The sequence below is a fragment of the Electrona antarctica genome (genome assembly GCF_951216825.1).
Source record: "Electrona antarctica genome assembly, chromosome: 11".
NCBI lineage: Eukaryota > Metazoa > Chordata > Actinopteri > Myctophiformes > Myctophidae > Electrona > Electrona antarctica.
In genome coordinates this window covers 621739-636928 of record NC_136792.1, presented here as the reverse complement: position 1 = coordinate 636928, position 15190 = coordinate 621739, and the positions used below count along the sequence as shown (strand labels likewise).

The window sequence follows — 15190 nt, the reverse complement described above, 5'->3', positions numbered from 1 at the left end:
CAGTGGAGGAAAGTGAGCGAAGATTGTGACGTGAGGAAATCATGTGGGTAGGGAGGGGCTGTGAGGGGGGAGAGGAGAGAGAGAGAGAGTAGGACATGGACTTGTTGCCATCGGGCAGGAGGCTTAGGGCAAAATTAGCTAAAAAGAAGGGTTACAAAACTTTGTTTGTGCTAATACTGCTGTGGACATTTTAAATAAGAAAATGTTTAAATAGTTCACCTTGTCCCCACTGTTCGGTTATTTGGCGATGTGAGCCTGGCTCCGACCAGCCCAAGATACAAGCAGATTGTTAGAGACTAATACGCACAGTTGTAAACTAAATGTCCCAATAATAGCTTATCTTTGACGAACTCAAACGTGCTATCTATAGGGTTTTTATTAATTCATTATTAATCAAACACATATAACATACATTCACACGTTCTGTTCACACTTCCCCCAACACAAGATGAATTCAGTACCCTGGAGCTTGTCCTATTGGTCTGGTTCTACCCTGCTCTGATGGTTAGGAATTATAGCTACTATTAAACACTCTAAGCTGACCATAATCGGCCCTGTCTCAGGACTATCAGATCTTGGTACAACTTAGCTTCCTTGTTGTAATGCAGACTTAGTTCAGTGATATGTGTATCACTAAGTGGTTTTAAATCTACGTTAAGAGGATAAAACAGAGGGAGAAAAGGACAAAGTATATACGTTAAATTACCCTTCTGATTAAACAATACAAGTTATTAATAATGCACAATTATATATAGCATTTAAATTACCGCTGGCCTCTGCTGGCTTCTTGCGTCATGTTACGATGGTATGGTGATTGAATCTGGGGATATCATTGTCTCTGTCAGTATATTAAACACCCAGAGAACTCTAGGATCCCTCCCATTGCACATGTCTAAGCCAATGGAAAGCCACCATTCTTTCTGCCTTCCTCTCTGTGAGAGAGGTTACCAGTGCAGCCAGCTTCCTGTGCTGCACTGCTGACCTTAGGCTAGATTAAACTGTTAGATTATTACAGATATTTATCATTTAGGCTTTTTACCAACCCAATATATGATGGGTTATTAGAACACATTACTCAATTGAAAGGAATTAAAGATAGTTACTTCATCCTGCATTGACATGTCCTACTATTCACACTCCTCTGGGAGGTGAATTAAAGATAGTTACTTCCTCCTGCATTGACATGTCCTACTATTCACACTCCTCTGGGAGGTGTCATAAATGGCCTCTCTTACGACAGGAAGGTGATAAGAGGTCGCAAACCCCCATTCACCGGTTACATACTATTGGATGCATTGGAATGTGGCCCAGAGACCCACAGCACTCTACAGTTGTTCCAGTAGAGAACTACACCTTGATCAATCAATTTGACCCAGTATATTTTTTACTCCAATGTCTGAGAATAAATCTCGCAGATCCATAAATATCCCGACACCCACTGTTGATGATCACTGTTGCTGTGTTTATGTGAATGCATTTTATATAGTATTTTACACAGTATCTGTGTAATTTATGTAATGTATGCACGCACGCATGCATTCACGCACGCACGCGCACACACACACACACACATTGCAGGTCACAAAACCTAGCCTAGTGACTGCACAAACACACAAACACTCTTCATGTCACATCATTGTAGACAGGGAAACTGGACATCAGGATTAAAGGCATTAAACTTACGCTATTGACAGTCTTGTCAAATAAACAATAAACGATAAGATCAGCTAACCATGTGATATTTAATTGGTGTTATTGCAATGTTTCAACCGTGTGTTATTTAAATTGCCTCTAAGGCCTGGGTTAATTAAATAACATCATTGTGTGTGTGTGTGTGTGTGTGTGTGTGTGTGTGTGTGTGTGTGTGTGTGTGTGTGTGTGTGTGTGTGCGTGCGTGCGTGCGTGCCTGCATGCATGACATCACTCAACTAAGGGACTGTCATTTGGGACACAACTGGTGAGTTGAAGATGCCTTGGGCTTTACTCTTGTTTTCCCTCACACTTCAGTGGTAATCAGGAGTGGCCACCTGAGAAGTGGGGAGGACTGACCACTGCTCTGATTAACAACTTCAGAGCTGAACAGTTTTTATGGTGCCCACATTTTCCAGGTGCCACTGACCGGCAACCTGCCACTGACCGGCAACCTGCCACTGACCGGCAACCTGCCGCTGACCAGCAACCTGCCACTGACCGGCAACCTGCCACTGAACGGCAACCTGCCTCTGACCGGCAACCTGCCACTGACCGGCAATCTGCCACTGACCGGCAACCTGCCTCTGACCGGCAACCTGCCACTGACCGGCAACCTGCCACTGACCGGCAACCTGCCTCTGACCGGCAACCTGCCTCTGACCGGCAACCTGCCTCTGACCGGCAACCTTCCTCTGACCAGCAACCTGCCACTGACTATTTTCAGATGGCCGAAATGTATATAAGGCTGAAGTGGTTAATGTATGTTTTGTAATAATAATCAAAATCTACAAAGTAACTAAAGCTTCCAAATAAATGTAGAGGAGTAAAAGTACAATATTGGGATTGGAGATGTAGTGGAGTAGAAGTAAAAGCATTGGAAATGACAAATGCTCAAGTGAAATACAAATACCTCAACATTGAACTTAAGTACAGTACTTCAGTGAATTGTTACTTCAATTAAATTAAATTAAATTAAAATAAATTAAAATAAATTAAAAATGTTAAGCCCTGCCTCTGTGTGTGCCTAAAGGCCCAGATCGGTGTTGTGAAAGATTACGTAATGTCGTCATCAGGCACAGGGGACGGCACTGCACTGTGTATAAAACAACTGGACAATGGATGGAGAAGGTGGGGGGGTTGTTAGACAGAGGAGGACAGTCATGAGGGCTTCTTTAGACATGCAACTGTTTTCATACTTTATGATGTTCTCTTCCTTCTCTCCTTTGTCTTCATCCTCTTCCTCTTCTTGTGAGTTACAGGCACTGTTAAATCATGGAGGAATGTATAAGGCTGGAGATGTGCTTCTGGGTGGTTTGTTTCCATTCCACTTCTCCTCTGTGTTCCCTGAGCTGACGTTCACACAGTCCAAGGAGCAGAAGCCCTCCTGCAGTCGGTGAGTATCACGAATAGCCAGCAAGACAACACCAACCTTGTTTTGATGTATAGAAACATGATTAGTTGATGTGTATATTTCTACAAAGATATAGGCTGTCGGGTGGAAACCTTCTCAGAACATGTGTTTGGATGGATCTAGGGTAGTTATTATTTAGTCACAAGCACTTTCACTTCAATATTTTCTTCAAAAAAGTTTTACATTTTATTAAACAGAACGTTTTAAATATGGAGATACATGGTTTCTGCCCGACAGCAATGATATTCGAGGCAACTGTGGAATGCACTTCCCGTTGCAATCAGAACTGCAGCATCACTCCCGATCTTCCGCCGTCTGAAAACCCACCTTTTCAGACTCCATCATGGCCCATAGCACTTACCCTACCCCCTTAGACAGCACTTTTTAGACTCTTTAGACTTAGATATTTGAAACAGACTTATAGCATGTCATGTAGACAGCACAATAATTGCATTGTATGTAGTCATAGCACTTAATAGTATATATGTACAGCATAGTATAGTATATCTATAGTTTATATGTATAGTGTCATTATATAGATATGTTCTAGTTACGTTCTTAGCTTACGCATGTTTCTTGATAAATGCATTTTATATATGTGATGTATTCCCATGCTTTTTTGTTCTTGCTTAATGTAAATCGCTCTGGATTAAGAGCGTCTGCTAAATGCCTAAATTGTAAATTGTAACAGTGTAATTGTGTGTGTTAGTTTTTACATTCCAGGGTTCAGAGGGCCACAGATCATGGCTTTTGCCATCAGTGAGATCAACAGAGACCCCAGCCTGCTCCCCAATGTGACTCTGGGATACCGTTGCTATGACACATGTTTAACGCTTGGAGTCGCAGTCCCTGCAGCGTTGTCGCTGATCAATGGGAGAGAGCAGCAGTTTACACTGGATCAGAGCTGTGTTGGGTCGCCTCCAGTACTTGGAATTGTGGGTCCTACTACCTCAAAAAGTTCTATTACCCTCTCTAGAATATTAGGTGTATACAGAGTGCCCATGGTAAGTTTCCTATCCCCTTTCACCATAGCCTATTTTTTTTAATTTTGCTTACTTGGCTATTTCCAAATCTATAATATGATAAATATTAAATTTGGTATTTTTGCCGTTTGAAAGACATAGAACATAATCTGAAAATGCACGTTTTCCCTGCAGGTTTAGTTTAGCCTAATGTTAATGCTACTGCTTTGCTACTGAAAATAAGTGTCCATCAGAGGAACAATATCTATTCAGGATCATTTACATATAACACATTGACAATGCCCCCTTACTGAACTGTTCTGTTTCTGACAATGCACTGCATTCTACTGAATTGCCAATGGAAGTACATGTAAAGTTCTCAAACAGCACATCCGAATCTCTCTGGCCAGCATCCTCTCCACATTATTTGTTCTGGCAGCTTTTGATATTACTATTAGTAAGTAAACAACATCAGGAAGAAGCAGGACTCAACCATCAGGATTCAAACTCCATTATTTTATTGTATATGTCATCACACCGTAGAGAGACTAGTGTCTCCCTCCAGAGCTTCCCCCAGCACTCCCCACACACATGTCCCACACATATTTTATACATTCAGCAGTATACAGAGTTTCAGGAGTAACAAGAGATGGTCATTCCTTAAATGGACTCTATTCTATAGTTAACTCACACAGTTTGAAATAGGTTTACATGAGTCGGCAGTCTCTAATGAGTTTGTCAGTGAAGAACAGGTGGTAATTAGAGTGTTAAGTATCATCTACTAGTCGGCTACATTAAATTAATCAATACCATAGTGTGTATATGGATTTTCGCCACCACATATAGGAAAGAATCATGTTTGTACATCTGGAAATGTTTGTCTTTACTGCAGATAACCAGTTCAGATTAAAAAAGAAACCTGGGCACAGTGTTGTGCATTTTTGCAATTAAGGAAATGATTGCCAGCTACAGTCGGCTATTTCCACTATCTTCCTATGCTACATTGAAACGTATTGAGCTTTTGACAGGATAAACCAAACGGTTTCAGAAGCTGCTTGTTGGGCATCTAAGCACATTATGCATATACATGGATGATCTATCGTTAATTAAATAAGTGCAATACAGGCTGTCTTATAGGTAACTATCATTAATCACCTTATGTACGCTTACAGCGACCGGGAGCCAATAGAGGGAGCAGAGAAGGGGGAGGGAGGGGCAGCGACCGGGAGCCAATGGAGGGAGCGGATAAGGGGGAGGGGCAGCGACCGGGAGCCAATAGATGGAGAGGAGAAGGGGGAGACGTATGAACATTTTGGCTGGTTGAAGACCAAAATGAGGCTTCATTCACAAAATGTGAAGAGAACATAAAATGAACAGATTATCAGGTGATAAAGTAAGTGGTTAATACTAAGTTGACATCAGGCCATACAACCTTTTACAATACAATAACAAAAATCTTGTTCAAAACTAAAAAAAATAACTGACCAATTGGGCGGGCTACTTAAGCTCACTAGACTGCATGCTCTTCCTGCCTTCCTCTGCATATGGTTCCTGGTTGTATGTGATGTTTTTTCCCACCACCACCGGTGGGCTCTGTTATTTAAGCCCCTCATGGGGTTTTTATTGTATATATGAGCATTTGTGCCTGTCGTAGACATGCGCAGAGCAAGTTCAGTCAGGGAACCTCAGTGCAGTTGCTGCCGGCCGTTAATTGGGCCGCCTCAGCATCACGCTCTCATTCACATGATTCACTCAGCCAATCACACACTCACTCCATCTTCATACCGGCTACTTTAACCGGAGGTTTGCATTCCTCCTCTTGCTTGCTTGCTGCTGCTGCCGTATCAGCGTGCTGCTGTATACAAACCTGCTGCTGTATCAGCGTGCTGCTGTATACAAACCTGCTGCTCACCCACCTCCACCCCAGCTACCACCTGTCGTTTTGGATCTACTGTTTAGGTATGGGGGATTAAGAGTCCCTATGGTCGGGACTGATGCGCTTGATCTGAGTACCTAAAAAGCAGATCCAATACATCGCCAAACCATAATAAATATATTGCTCATGTTATTCAATAAATATATATTCCATCCATTCTTGAGTTGTCCTGACTGAACTATCTCCTTGCTCTTAATGTTTTATGTCGGTGCTTAATCGTGCCGAGCAGGGAGAAAATCCAGCAGAGCCGTACGCCATGTCAAATATCATATGCACACTCATTACTCATTCTGTAATAAATATTGGTAAATCTATCCGTGAGTTGTCTGACTGAACTAATTATATTTTCATTGTTGGCCGCAGATACATTAAGCAGGGGCCGCAGGTTGAGTAGCACTGCCCTGAGGGTACCAGACGCACTGTTGAATACCTATGATCTAGTATGTTACAGAATAGATATTTTGTATTTGTTTTAATTCTGTTTTTCCAGATAAGTTACTATGCTGGTTGTTCCTGTCTGAGCGACCGGACTCAGTTCCCATCCTTCTTCAGAACAATGCCAAGTTTTGTCTTCCAGGTGAACTTCTATAACAATAGATGTGTTGGTATCTAATAGTTCATGTTTCAGAAACTGGAATACTCGAACCCATGGGGTGGGCAACTTTGATGTAGGAGAGGGCCACTATATTTCCACACACACTCCAGAGGGAGACTATATTTCCACACTCACTCCAGAGGGCCACAATATTTCTACACGCACTCCAGAGGGGCACTATATTTCCACACTCACTCCAGAGGGCCACTATATTTCCACACTCACTCCAGAGGGCCACTATATTTCTACACTCACTCCAAAGGGGCACTATATTTCCACACTCACTCCAGAGGGCCACTGTATTTCCACACTCACTCCAGAGGGCCACTATAGTTCCACACTCACTCCAGAGGGCCACTATAGTTCCACACTCACTCCAGAGGGCCACTATATTTCCACACTCACTCCAGAGGGCCACTATAGTTCCACACTCACTCCAGAGAGAGGGCCACTGTATTTCCACACTGACAAGCCAGATGGCCACTGTATTTCCACACTTAATCCAGAGGGCCACTGTATTTCCAAACTGACTCCAGAGGGCCACTGTATTTCCACACTCACTCCAGAGGGCCAATGTATTTCCACACTCACTCCAGAGGGCCACTGTATTTCCACACTGACTCCAGAGGGCCACTGTATTTCCACACTCACTCCAGAGAGCCACTATAGTTCCACACTCACTCCAGAGAGAGGGCCACTGTATTTCCACACTGACAAGCCAGGGGGCCACTGTATTTCCACACTTAATCCAGAGGGCCACTGTATTTCCACACTCACTCCAGAGGGCCACTGTATTTCCACACTCACTCCAGAGGGCCACTATATTTCCACACTCACTCCAGAGGGCCACTGTATTTCCACACTCACTCCAGAGGGCCACTATATTTCCACACTCACTCCAGAGGGCCACTATATTTCTACACTCACTCCAGAGGGGCACTATATTTCCACACTCACTCCAGAGGGCCACTATATTTCCACACTCACTCCAGAGGGCCACTATAGTTCCACACTCACTCCAGAGAGAGGGCCACTGTATTTCCACACTGACAAGCCAGATGGCCACTGTATTTCCACACTTAATCCAGAGGGCCACTGTATTTCCAAACTGACTCCAGAGGGCCACTGTATTTCCACACTCACTCCAGAGGGCCACTGTATTTCCACACTCACTCCAGAGGGCCACTGTATTTCCACACTGACTCCAGAGGGCCACTGTATTTCCACACTCACTCTAGAGAGCCACTATAGTTCCACACTCACTCCAGAGAGAGGGCCACTGTATTTCCACATTGACAAGCCAGAGGGCCACTGTATTTCCACACTTAATCCAGAGGGCCACTGTATTTCCAAACTGACTCCAGAGGGCCACTGTATTTCCACACTCACTCCAGAGGGCCACTATATTTCCACACTCACTCCAGAGGGCCACTGTATTTCCACACTCACTCCAGAGGGCCACTATATTTCCACACTCACTCTAGAGGGTCACATTGCATATACTGTTGGGTAGAAATATCTTATCTCCATTCTAGCTCAACACGCGTTGCACTGCGACACGTTTTGAGTTTGGGATCTTCTATTTTAGCTATTCTTTCGACTCCTGAATTATTATTTGCTATTTTTGCTAAGATTAATTGGAATCCTGAAAAGTAGGCCTAACATTTTTATTTAATTTCAAATGCATTTATTTATACTTATGTTAACTTAAATTAAACGTATACTTAAATTCAAATGCATTGGACATAAAAAGACAATTGAAATTGTAATTATGCTACTAATCTTGACCATTATAGATGTAATTAAAGCGGGTCATGTTTGCATGTTTGGAATTGTAACTGCTGAAATCAATAATATAACAGTATTCCAATATTAACCTGCAGGCCACATAAGTGAACACGGGGCCACATGTGGCCCCTGTGCCGCCGTTTGCCCATGTACTGTATGATCTAACCTAAGTACATTTCCGTCCAATGTTCGTCCACTAAGGTGCGAGCTATGCTCCAGACTATGAGGTGGTTCGTGTGGACGTGGGTAGGACTGTTGTTCAGTGATGATGATGGTGGCCGTGACGCAGCCCGATTATTTCACTCTGGCCTGGACCAGTCTGGTCTGGGTTGTGTGGCTTATTCAGAGGCTCTGCCCTTCCACAATGACCTGCATAAACTCCAGAGGATTGTCTCTGTGATGAAGACGTCCACAGCTCGTGTGGTCATTATGTTTGGATACGGAACCTATATGTATAATGTCTTGGATGAGGTTTGTGTTATGATACATCTGTGGAGGATGTTAATTCAGGGATTCGTAATTAGAAGAATCTAAAATGAGAATGTATTGAAAGAAAGACATGCCTTTCATTTCTTTCGAAACGATGAACAGGTGGTTCAGCAGAATGTGACAGGTCTGCAATGGATCTTACCTGCCACTGCAGGTTGGTGGCGAGACAGTTATCTCCAGGCTCCTCACTACCTGCCGTACCTGAGAGGCACCCTGGGTTTTGCCATCCGTCGTGGAGAGATACCAGGTTTCAAGGACTTCCTCTTAAAAATACGTCCTGACAATGACCATGAGGATAACATAGTAAGTATTTTTGTTCAATTTGATTGTATATTTATGTAATGGTATGTCTTTAAATGTCTCAATTAATTGAATACACAGGACCACAATGGACACAAGCCCTTAGGACATGTTGTGTTATCCTTTTTGCACCATTGTATAATTGTACCACTGTAGTATCTGCAAACTGTGAATGAAGTGAATAATCAATGCATTCATTGATTCATTGTATTTACAGGTATTCTTATGAATGAATTGTGTTCTTTCAGGTGAGGCAGTTTTGGGAACACACATTTCAGTGTAAATTTTCACCCCTTCCACCAGAGTGGGTGGACGCTGGTGGAAGGGTGTGTACTGGACAAGAGGACCTGGCAGAAACTACCCTGTTGGATGTGTCTGACCTCAGGCCAGAGTACAATGTGTACAAGGCTGTGTATTCTCTGGCCCTCGCCCTCCATGACATGTTGCAGTGTGTGCCAGGAAGAGGGCCTTTCCCTGGGCACAGCTGTGCCACTTTGCAGACAATACAGCCATGGCAGGTGGGATATTAATTCAGTTAACCTGTAGGATTATTCTTATTTATTGTTTATTTGCACATTTAAAAACAACACATTTGAAAGAACAACACATTATTAGGTTGTGCAGGTGAGACTTAGAAAACCATGTGGGGTTTATAAAGTTAGACCGGCAGCTGCCGGAGTAGGTGGATGGATTATGACAGCTCCGTTCCGCTGCTCTGTCGGTCCGTTCGGCAGCCGCGGTCCAGCCGCCGCAACTGCCGGTAACAGCCGCGGCGCTGCCGTGGGGGGGTGGATGAGCAGCATGTGCTGGGGGATTATGACACTCGACTGCCATTCACTTCTGCGGCAGTGCGTTTGGTCCGACATGCGTTGCGTGGTGCTTGCGGTTATGGTTAAGGGTAAGGGTTTGGGGTAGAGTGTCAGACTGATGCCGCCGGGAAACACTACCGACTGCCGCTGGTGTTCCGCGGCAGATGCCGCTGCCGAAAAATGCACTTGCACTCTCTCCTACATTGAAGAGGCTGACTTTTGAAGGTGGTCTTTATAGGGGGCAGGTGGTAATCACATGTTCTTCTGAAGGTGGTCTGTATAGGGGGCAGGTGGTAATCACATGTTCTTCTGAAGGTGGTCTGTATAGGGGGCAGGTGGTAATCACATGTTCTTCTGAAGGTGGTCTGTATAGGGGGTTAGGTGGTAATTACATGTTCTTCTGAATGTCGTATTTTAAATAAAATGCACGTTTACCGCTGTGTCTTCTTGTCTAACAATGCGGTCATGCCTCTCTTCATTATGCAATAGTCACACAAGATGCAGAAGTCTTCCTCACTCCTAATTCTCAACAAATGTGGGTGACATTATGAATATGGTTTTGTTCAAAGGCAATGCATAATGTAAGGGGTAGAGCACATTATTTAGTAATGAGGCTGGTGGTGGAAGATAGCAACTCAGCAACAGGAACACCCCTTGCACAATGCTTAAATCCCCAAATAGTGTGTAGCGTGACTTGGGCACATAATACGATCCTTAAGTATGTTTTTAAAGTCTCTTGCTCTTCATGATTCTGCTCATCACCATTTCTAGCTTCTCTACTACCTGGAAAAGGTCAACTTCACCACATCTGATGGTGATCGTGTATACTTTGATGAGAATGGGGATGCTTTACCAATATTTGATATATTGAACTGGGCGTGGCTCCCTGATGGAAGCACAAAGTTTCACAATGTAGGTGTGGTCAAGATGACAGCCTCCGGAGATGAAGAATTCACCCTCGATGAAGACAGAATCTTCTGGGACTTTCAATCCGCAAAAGTAATTTCAGCTTTCTAAATTTTTTAATTGAGCTCATGATGTGAATGAAATTTATATTTAAACTGATCATTTGTACTTTCCTCTGCAGCCTCCTCGGTCGGTGTGCAGTGAGAGCTGTTCTCCTGGAACCCGTGTGGCCAGAAGGAAAGGAGAACCTGTCTGCTGCTACGACTGCATTGCTTGTTCTGAGGGAGAGTTCAGCAATGAGACAGGTAGGGTTACATAATGTAGCTACAGTATATGTACAGAAGGTTATAAGAAGATACGTGTGTCCCTTTAATCTTGTCCTATTTGTTAGACTCTACAGATTGCACCGTGTGTCCAGAGGACTTCTGGTCCAGTCCCCAGCGTGACCACTGTGTCCTTAAGAGCATTGAGTTCCTGTCCTACCATGAGGACCTGGGAATCTCCTTAACAACCATCTCACTGCTAGGAACATTTGTCTGTGCTATTGTCCTGGGGATCTTTGTTTATCATAAAGAGACGCCCATGGTCCGCGCCAACAACTCAGAACTCAGCTTCCAACTATTGCTTTCACTCAAACTATGTTTCTTGTGCACACTCCTGTTCATTGGCCGTCCCAGACTCTGGACTTGTCAGCTGAGGCATGCAGTATTTGGGATCAGCTTTGTGCTGTGTGTCTCCTGCATCCTGGTAAAGACTATGGTGGTGCTGGCTGTGTTCAAGGCCTCCAAGCCTGGTGGTGCAGACATCATGAAGTGGTTTGGTGCTATACAGCAGAGAGGAACAGTTCTGATTCTTACTTCAATCCAGGCAATAATCTGCATAGTCTGGCTTGTGTCTGCCTCACCAACCCCTCATAAAAACACACAATACTATTCTGAAAAGATAGTCTATGAGTGCAATGTTGGATCAACAGTTGGTTTTGCGGTGTTACTAGGTTATATTGGCTTACTAGCACTCCTCAGTTTCCTCCTAGCATTCATGGTAAGGAATCTTCCAGACAATTTCAATGAAGCCAAGTTAATTACTTTCAGCATGTTGATATTCTGTGCCGTGTGGATAGCCTTCATACCAGCATATATCAGCTCTCCTGGCAAATATGCAGATGTAGTGGAGGTGTTTGCTATTTTAGCATCTAGTTTGGGCATTTTGCTCGCGCTGTTTGGACCAAAGTGTTATATAATCCTTTTGAAACCTGAGAAAAACACAAAGAAGTCCATCATGGGTCGAGGTGCCACCAAGACGTAGAATCACAAATTAAATGTCAAAACAGATTATTTGTGTGTATTTTACATGTATATGTGTGGAAATATCCAGGATATTGGGATGTGTTAATGTTTAATAAATAATAGGTACTATACCAGTGTTGACTACTGCTAGCACAGACATACCTAAAAAGGGCCCCCGCCTGTGAAGTCCCTAAGATAACAATGGGGGTAGGGGTTGAGGTGTGAAAAGGCTCCCTCCCAAGGGAAGAGAGAGGCCACCAGCAAACTGCTTCTCCCATATGCCAGACCTCATGGCAAGCACATGTCAGGTAATACTTCCTGGTTTCAAACCAATAGTAAGGTTGGCTATAAACCAACCACAGGAAGGAGCTCAGCAGCCAATTGATGCCAAGCTGGTTTAAGACCGGCCCACAAGGCGGGATCCACTAAACAGAGTTTTTATAAACCCTGCGAGGACTCTAGTAGCTCAGATTCTAGTAACATCCAGAAGAGTCCACACCTCGTGCCAACCGTACGATGAACAACACAGCTCACATAAGACCAATGGTAATTATTGATACATAATGCAAACTATGAATAATCAATGAATAATGTGTTATCCATGTGTTGTGTAAACCTGCCTGTAATCGACGAATGTATGTATTTCTCTCTCATTCATGCAGGTTATTTACCTAACTAACTAACCTAAACGAACCTAACTAACTAACTAGTTAAAACTAACTAAACGTCTAACCTAAACTGGGTTAAAACTAACCCTTAAACCAATCCTAGATAAATAGTTCATGTGTTTAAATGTATGTTTGTTAAACGACAATAAAAGTATAAAAGACACTTGAGTTATATTATTTAGACAGTTTGAGTAAAGACATACTCTTTGTGCAGTTGTGGCCTTTCAGTAGGTGTAGCTATGGACCATGATGCTATCAACTTAGCAAGTTAAATCGTGGATAGCTATAAATCTGAACAGTAAATAACCATACGGTGTAATATAAAACTATATTACGGTTCCTTTTTACTCCAAACGTAGTAAATAACCATTACGGTGCAATTATCAACTTAGTTGCGGTTCCTTTTTACTCCAAACGTAGTAAAAAACCATACGGTGTAATATAAAACTATATTACGGTTCCTTTTTACTCCAAACGTAGTAAATAACCATACGGTGTAATATAAAACTATATTACGGTTCCTTTTTACTCCAAACGTAGTAAAAAACCATACGGTGTAATATAAAACTATATTACGGTTCCTTTTTACTCCAAACGGAGTAAAAAACCATGGGGTGCGATTATTATCATAATCGCGGTAAACTTTACTAAAACAAACGCTCCAAATGAGCAAGGTTAGTGTGCAATTATCAACTTAATCGCGGTAACTTTACTAACAATTAAACCAGTAGCCTTGTAACTAAAATAGCCTTGTAACTAAATAGTTCAAAGCACGGTTAATAGACGCCACAGCTTCAGACTCAAAAGTCTCAAGCATAGATGGTAAAAAGCCTGATGTAACCACAGGCCTTGTACTACATGTACAAACAAAGTAACTCCAGCGTAAAACAGTACATAGCTACAAATCCAGTTTTAGCACAGAGCTCTAGGAAGAAGCCAGCAGACTGTAGGATATAAAGCGTTACTGTAAAGCTAAAAGGTTGCTAACCTAATAACAGGCGACAATGTGATCCAAGTTCTGGGTTTTAATAACTACTCCAAAGTCAATGTCTATTCCAGCCTCTGATTCCAAGCAAGCTGAATGTCATTTGATCCAGGGGTGATTGTGGAAGCTAGAAGCTGGATTTCATAGTTCCCATTTTCCTCCTGGCTTTCAACCAGGTGGAAATGGCCGCCAGTGTAAAGCTAATGTGCTAAAAACCATTAGCCTATTGTCTGCCAAAGATTCTACTCTGAAACACTTCTAAACCTAGCCATGAGCGGGGGAAGGGCAGAGTAAACAGGCAGACAGGGCATAATGGCATCTTAAAAATGGCCACCTTGCCCCAGCTAACTTACTGAAACCTGAAACACTTCTACCTAGCCACATGAGCGGGGGAGGGGCAGAGTAAACAGGCAGAGCAAGATAGTGACCACTCTAACTTCTGCTTATCAGCAGGGGTGGGGGGAAGTCATAAAGACAAGCCCAAATGCTAATTGTGACCCCACAAGAGGCACATGCAATAGGCTTGTGAATAAATGGAGCTAGGACAGCACTAACCACCAGGCTAAAATTGAGTAAATAAGGGAGGCAGGTTTTATTAGCAATGAAATGTGAAACCACTTTTAACTATAATACCTAGCTTAAATTAGACCAGAACCGTAACAGAAACAAAGAATACTGTAAACGCTAAACTGGCTAAATCCCCTGTGTCAATGCTATAACAACTATAAAACCGTGATAATAATGGCACTTGCTGAAATCCCAAAGATTCAAATAAAATTGATAGGTGCGGCAAAGATGACTAATTTATTAATCAACGAGTTAAAAGTTAAAAGCGAGGAAGCACTCTCAATATTCGAAAAATTAGCTACTGAGTGTGAGATAAGCCTGATGTCACAAAAAACTCCTAAAACCGCAAAAGCGGACACATTTGGTAGACTCAAAATAGCTTACGGGAAATTAGCGGATAGCTATACCGATTATTTCGAAGAATTGAAAGAAGCTAATTTATCACAAAATGCTTTGCAAGTAGATAGTGAACTCCATGACTGCACGACTAAATACCATAACATTAGAAAATTGTTACTGGATTCAGTGTGGTCACAAGTGGAACCAGAATGGTCAAACTTGTCTGACACAATAAACAAATTGATTAGTTCAGAGACAAGAGAACCGATGGCATTAATAGAGTTAGAGGAAGCTCTCAATGTTTTGAATTTAATATTACAGGACACCAAATCCTTAATAAGTCCGAAAAGGTCAATTCAAATGCTCTCTGGCTATAAAAAGCTCGTTCTAGCGAGAGACAGGCTTAACCTGCAAGCCGTACCAGAAATAGCCCAGGTTGGGTCAATACAACTACTAA

General features: G+C 42.8%; 1 protein-coding gene across 1 annotated transcript; it reads left to right on the top strand.

Moving 5' to 3' along the window:
* Positions 1–8594: 8594 nt before the first annotated feature.
* LOC306932965 (extracellular calcium-sensing receptor-like) lies at positions 8595–12193 on the top strand (the record flags this gene model as incomplete). The annotated part of the gene is made up of 6 exons (XM_079514936.1): positions 8595–8802; positions 9028–9176; positions 9422–9691; positions 10754–10981; positions 11070–11193; positions 11280–12193. The coding sequence occupies 6 exons, from the start codon at positions 8595–8597 to the stop codon at positions 12191–12193; spliced, it is 1893 nt and encodes a 630-aa protein (XP_079371062.1).
* Positions 12194–15190: the final 2997 nt, after the last annotated feature.